At 43.8% G+C, this 6,608-nt stretch overlaps 1 protein-coding gene across 1 annotated transcript; it reads right to left on the bottom strand.

Annotated features, from left to right (window-relative positions):
* Positions 1 to 547: 547 nt before the first annotated feature.
* Positions 548 to 5,872, bottom strand: LOC123149781 (uncharacterized). The gene is made up of 4 exons (XM_044569516.1): positions 5,381 to 5,872; positions 4,876 to 5,005; positions 4,557 to 4,782; positions 548 to 952 (listed from the first exon to the last, which is right to left on the bottom strand). Exons 1-4 carry the CDS (start codon positions 5,782 to 5,784, stop codon positions 792 to 794), a joined length of 921 nt encoding a protein of 306 aa, XP_044425451.1. The 5' UTR covers positions 5,785 to 5,872; the 3' UTR covers positions 548 to 791.
* Positions 5,873 to 6,608: the final 736 nt, after the last annotated feature.

The following is a 6,608-nucleotide window of genomic DNA, read 5'->3' as shown; positions in this document are numbered from 1 at the left end:
AAAATAGCTCGTGCAGTTATGTTAGTAAATGCCTTGGGGGTGACATAGATCATAATTTGGAATCTTGTGGAAACTGTTATCCTATTAATGGAGACTCTTTCTTCCATCTAGTGAACTGAGTTTAGTTTGAGATGTAGCTGAACTTCTCTCAATGACGTGATGCTGACATTTATTAACAAAGTTATAGATTGTAAAAGGAGGGCAAATCGCTGAATGTACAAAGCGGAAGCAAACATGCCACAAGTCGAATCAACATTATTGATCAACAATGCAATAAATAGAAAACTCCGTTGATACATCAATTTTGTGGGAAATGGAACTAAAAAGCAGTTACATAAACAAGATATTGTGCTGTTGTACAGGCTAGGCAGGCATGATGACCAATATTATTTGTTCCAGAGCAGAAACATTAGACAAAGGCTCGTTGGTGAGGATTACGCCCCGCCAAGAACAGCAAGTGTAGTTTCTAGTTTGAAGCATATTTTGATTTCAAACTAGCATTGACAACGCCCTAAACTGTAGGCAAGCATAGATGACACATGACAAATTATTCACTCCATCACACATGAAATTCAAATAATATCTGATGAGTAAACATGCAAACATCACATGCCAATAATTTACGTCATCACATCACATAGCAATAATTTTAACTCTAAATTCTAAGGATGCAAACATCACACATGAGCTGATTTTCAATGTGTTCACAACATATATGACAATAATTTAGGGCATTTATGTCATCACTCGTGATGGTGATTTCAACCTCCAAACTAGTACCAATTCACATCCTATGTTGCAGAGATGTAGGGCATCCTCGTGCTATCATGCCCTCCGATGAACATATCTCCTTTTGGATGTTTCAGAATGTCGTGACACGCATGACAACGCTCATAATCCATGGCGCCCCTCATCCTATGGTTGATATTCCGATATATCTCATGGCAACCGCCTGCGGGTAAAACAGGCATTTGATATTTGAAAATATAATACACAGTTATAAAGATTAAGCTCAAGTAAACACATGTATGCTGCCACAATATATCCTAGTACACAAGATTTATGTATGAATAAGAGTGGGCTTCATGTATTGCTTCGAACATGCAGCATCCTACATTAGCAAACAAATGGTGCATTACAAGAACATAGATATTTATCTACGATTGGTTGCACGCTACTCCTACCAATGTTCTATATTTGCAATCATTCTCACCATACGATATTCTGTACTTGCATACAAACAATTATACCCAGAATCTGCATGTTTAAAAAACTGTTGTCTAATGAAAATGACAGTGTAGAGAAGGTGACACCTGGACTGATGCCACGGGTGGATGTGCTCTCCGAAAATAATAAATAATGGTATATACTTAAAATCATACACTCCCATCAGAAATAAGTTCTCACATAGGATGCCAAAATTTAATGACATGCCCACTTCTCTCAAGGAAGAAATTACTTGCACTATTATCAGAAAGAAGACTATCTCAGCAGCCCAGATCTCTTTGTTCAATGGGCTGCTATTGCAGTTTTCTATTTTGGAACACAAATTTGAGTGACTAGAACAAGTTACACAAATCTGTGCGAGGGGAGCTGCACCAGCCCAAGGAGAGAGCGCACCAACAATCCAGCTAAAACTAGAGATATTTTATCTGTATATTTGAGAAACTCCAGATCAGTTTCAAAGTTGTTAAGTTTATTGATTTACAAATTAGTCATTTCTTCTCAAGGTAAGGCTCTAAGCTAATCTATCAGTATCCCTCAAGGGCCAATCTACATCTAAGAGGGCCCTAGCCAATGAAAAATTGATACGCTTAGACGCGCTTAAGCACCAAGCAATGCCCTGGTGCTTCGCTTTCAGCCTTAGCACTGAACTAAGCGCCACAAAAATTATACACGCCTAAGCGAGGGATTGAGCGCTGAGCGCGCGGTGAAGCACGCTAAAGCGCAAGATAGGCAGAAAAAAATTATCGGCTGGGCGCTGTCGCTCGTGTGCATTAGGAAATGAAAAATTGAGTGAAAAGAGGGAAAGAGGGCTCGGGATAGTGTTTAGTGAGTGATTCTGGATACAGAGGACAAAAGAGGGCTCGGGACACATTCGCATAGAGAAGAGCTTGGCGGCAGTGACACACCAACACCACCAACCTCATGCTTGGAAGCGACCTCACACACCAGCGTCCTGACGACAGCCTGCCAATCCTCAACCTCCTCAGCTCCTCCCCCTTCGCCGTCTCACCCTTCGGTCTTCCCAGGCCTCTCCAACGACAGATCTGATCCCCTTCTCCACCCCGAGCTCCTCTTCCCCTCAAGTAGGTCCTCTGCTCGCCCAATTACCCTGTGTGGCTCTGCTGTTTGCTTGCTTGTGCTGCTGCCTGCGCAGCTGGTTGCTCCTGATGTGCTGCTGTCTGACCGTGTGGTGTGGTCAATCCTGGGTGTGGTGCTTGGCTGCTGTTTGACCATGTGGTAGGGTACTTGCTGCTTGTGTGTTGTGGTGTGCTAGGCAGGCTGCTAGCTGCTGTTTACTGTTGTGGTGTGCTGCTAGCTGTGCTACTGCCTACTAACTGGTGAATGTTGTGATAATGCAGTGTGCAGCATGGATGGGTCAAACAAAAGCTGGGTCCAGCATAGACGGTTGGATCAGACCCTTTCCTAGCAAAACTCTGAGGCCTCCTTTGGTTTCTAGGAATTCTATAGGAAGGATTATCGAAGGAAAAATTCCTTTGGGGCCTTTTGGTTTGTAGGAATAGATTCCTATTCCTGTGTAGGATAGGAATCAAGCCTTCACATTTCAAAGGAAAAAAAACATTACCCTAGACTCAATGGAAAAATTCCTATCCTATGCATCAAATGACATCTCTGTCCTACCTGCTCAGGCCTCCTTTGGTTTGGAGGAATTTTGTAGGAATTCCATAGGATAGGATTTCTATAGTAAAATTTCCTTTAGAGCCCTTTGGTTTGTAGGAAATAGAATCCTATTCCTACAGAGGAATTCTTCCGATCCTCCACATTTCATGTCCGTACAACGTCTGTACAAGATGCTTAAGCGCCCCTAGGCGCCACTTAAGTTGTCATTGCACAAAGCAGTGGCCATCGTTCGCTCAGCGCCTGGCGCTTCAAATAACATTGCCCTAGGGCGAAATCGACGACATGGTTCCTTAAGGCTATGCATACGTGTGTGTGTGTGTGTATATATATATATATTATTTTCACTTGAAAAGAATCAGTGCTTCAAAAATAAGCTTCTTCGAGCAGTTCTTGATGCAAAATCATGTCAATTTGTGATGTCATACCGTCGTGCCGTGGTCACCGTGGGCAAACAGAGGCCAATGGGTGAAACATGAATACTAATTAACATAATGCTTTTAGCAATCAGATCAAATGAAAAGTACTAGGTGCAACATGCTAGTTAAATAAACTGAAACTACAGGTATCATAACTTTAGTTTCAATTGGCATGGCAATAGAGTTTAGCTAGACATAATTCTTTGGGATAACAATCAACTTGACCAATTGGCTCAGTCGAACACTAGATCAATTACCACACGACAGTGCTATAAGGAACAGAACTAGTACTTCCAAATACCGACCGATGACTAACTAGCAGTGCTACTATAAGCTGAAAACCACTATGTACTAATCCATTGATGCTAGACAAGCAGTACAACAAATCCAGCAACGGACAACCCTTCTACTGACAAAAGGATTGCAGATTTACATCAGTTGTGGGTCTGACCTTGTCGTTCGGAGCTGATAGGCAAGTCTCCTACGATGGTTGCGCTCGTGTAAGCATAGCGGGACTAAAATGATGCCAACCGCAGCAGCGATGCAGGGGAAGCTATGACACCGGAACCAGCAGCGATTCCAACAATGGCGATGATAGGGCAGCAGAGGGCTTGAACCTTAGACAATGGCTACTGGATGTTTTGCAAGTGTTTTTTAGGGAATATCTTGCAAGTATTTGTATGAGGCCAAAACACATGGCCTTTTATCTGCTTTCCTCCTCATCTGAAGTTTCTTTCCATGCTGCTGGCTTGGCTATCAGATCAAACTGGGCCTTTGCACAGGTGCGCGAGGACGTGTCTGCCTATGCAAAAATATAAGCTCATGGGCCCCCTCCAGGTTTGGGCCCTAGGCGGTCAACCCTCCCGCCTTGGCCTACAGCCGACCCTGCTCCCTCTGTATTCACAATTGCTGTTGCGCCCACCAGGAGCTGCACCAGCCCAAGGAGGGGCACACCAACAGTCCAGCTATAATAAAACCAGGGATATGCTTATCCATATATTTAGAAACTCCAGATCAGTTTCAAAGTTGTTAAGTTTACTGATTTACAAATTAGTCCTTTATTCGCAAGGTAAGGCGCTAAGCTAATCTATCTCTATCCCTAAATAGTAAATACCTCTAGTGAGTGGTGACAATACAAATTGGTCCTTTCTTCGCAAGGCAAGCATAATGCTGGTTGCTAAATACCCATAGTGAGTGGTGAAAATATATAACTAGCAACCAATATTCAACTATAATAACATAATACATAATAAGGCAGGCATCGAAAAAGCATACCAAAACAAGGAGCATCATCGATAATCGAGACATGCAGCACACGCATAGGCTCGGCATCTTCCTGCAGCTGGAGCTTTGGAATGAGCATGAGCTCAGCGAAGAAGAGCCTCTTTGTAGGGTCATCACTCTTCTGGGGTTTGGCGGTGAAGTTAACATGGGCATATGTTGTCCCACATGCCTCGGAAAAGCAGTTGGACGTCAAGGCTTGAGAAATGTCGAACTTGTGCTGATAGTTGATAATTGTATTAGGAAGATCCCATTAGTGCATCAAGCAATAGAGTTATATAGCAGATTAATATGCTGCGCACGCAATAAATACCTCGGTCTTTCTGGCATTGTAATGCGCCAAGGCAAGGTTAGCAAAGTGTTTAAGTTGTTCTAGGTGAAGCGAAGTGGGGTCACGATGAGCGAAGCGTGCTTCTATGTCCTCAGCGGTTAGGTACTCTTCCCTGCAGGTGAAGCAAGGTAGTTAGCACTTGTTTCGCCACATTGTTAGGTAGAAAAGTCAAGTGTTTTCTCTTGAGCAGTTCCATGTCCCATCGACAATTTACATGGACGGTGTTGAATCTGGATAGGAAAGCACGAAACATGGGAATTCTGTGTGTTTTAGCAGTATAGAGCATCAACATGGAAGAGGAAAAAGAACCAATTTTTGGACTCTAACATGACACATATCTAGCATGAACAAACCAGTTAGTTCACCACTGCCACTAACAGCCGCCGTAATATGCAATGAGATGTGCGCCTACCTAGTGAGTAACCAAGCATGGTCGTGTTCCTAGTACAAGATAGTATTTGATCTGCAAGTCAGTCAAAGCCCTTACTCTGTGTCGCTGGGCTTGGGGTCGTAGTTGATGACTATATTCTCCGGCCAGCCCTCGGCGAGCTTGCGGTACCAGCGGACATGCTCCTTCTTGAAGTCCCGGAAGGCGACCTTGGCCTCCTCGGAGTCGCACCCGCTGTCGTCCATCCTCTCCAGCTCCTCGGCGCGCGCCAGGTGCTGCCGCCTCAGCTCCTCATGCGTTATGAAACCCAGCTTCATCCTGAGCTCCACTTCCAGCGGCAGGGTGCGCGGGAGCCTCCTCCACGTCCCCGGCTTCCTCTTCCTCGCCGGCGCCGCCGGCCCGCCGTCCACGGGTCGTGAGGACGTCGCGGAAGACGCTTGCGACGACAGCGACCAGCTGGGGCCGTCATCCATCCTCGATTTGGAGTCGGGATTGGGGTCCATGGATCCTCGATTGGGATTGGGGATTGGGGATAGTCTCTAGGTTTTCCCTTAGCGGCGGAGAGGAGAGGAGAGGAGCCGTCCCCAGCCGCGCTCTAGTAGTCTTAAGCGCATCGGCTCTCTTATTGGGCTCTATGTTGCGGGCCGAACGCACTGGCCCGTGAAAAATTGGGGTCTGCGAAAAATTTACTGTTTGAACCAAGGAATTTCCTAATTGACTTAATGTCTTAATCTTCATGCGTGTGCAATGCAGAAATATCTGGTCAAGCTGATCCAACTGATTGATAATATCTGTAGTAATAACCAAGATTTTGAGGTGAGCATCAAAATCGTTCTTGTTGTTTATTCGATAATATTTTTTTTTAATGATATGTTGCTCTTGTTGTTTGCATTTTAATTCAGATTTCTTGAATTGTGAGAATTCCATAGTATTTGTAGTCATGTACAGTAGATGTGTGTGATAGTTTTTTTTATTCTTACTCTTGCTCTTTTTCAAAATGTTGAACATAGCTTTTTTTAGCTTGACAGAGAAAAGTTCAAAGACCCTTCGATGTTGTCACGGGAATGGATGCCTAAGTGTCTTGCGCATTTAATTTTAAGGGGAATCACATAGAGAGAAATTCAAGAACAAGTTGTCTAATCAGGTTAACATAACACCTATGCATTTCTCTGTCTTTTTTTACTTACACTCTTCACTCTTTGAAATTAGTACATAAACAGTATATTTTTATCTGCCGTGCAGAAACCATATTTGAAGGTCACTTGCAGAATAAGGATTTTGTGCCTCTTGAAGTCTTTTTCTTTTTCTTTTTGAGGAATTGGCCGTT

The sequence above is a fragment of the Triticum aestivum genome, chromosome 7A (genome assembly GCF_018294505.1).
Source record: "Triticum aestivum cultivar Chinese Spring chromosome 7A, IWGSC CS RefSeq v2.1, whole genome shotgun sequence".
NCBI classification, from domain to species: domain Eukaryota; kingdom Viridiplantae; phylum Streptophyta; class Magnoliopsida; order Poales; family Poaceae; genus Triticum; species Triticum aestivum.
The sequence above is the reverse complement of the archived record's forward strand: the minus strand, read 5'-3'. Positions and strand labels throughout refer to the sequence as shown.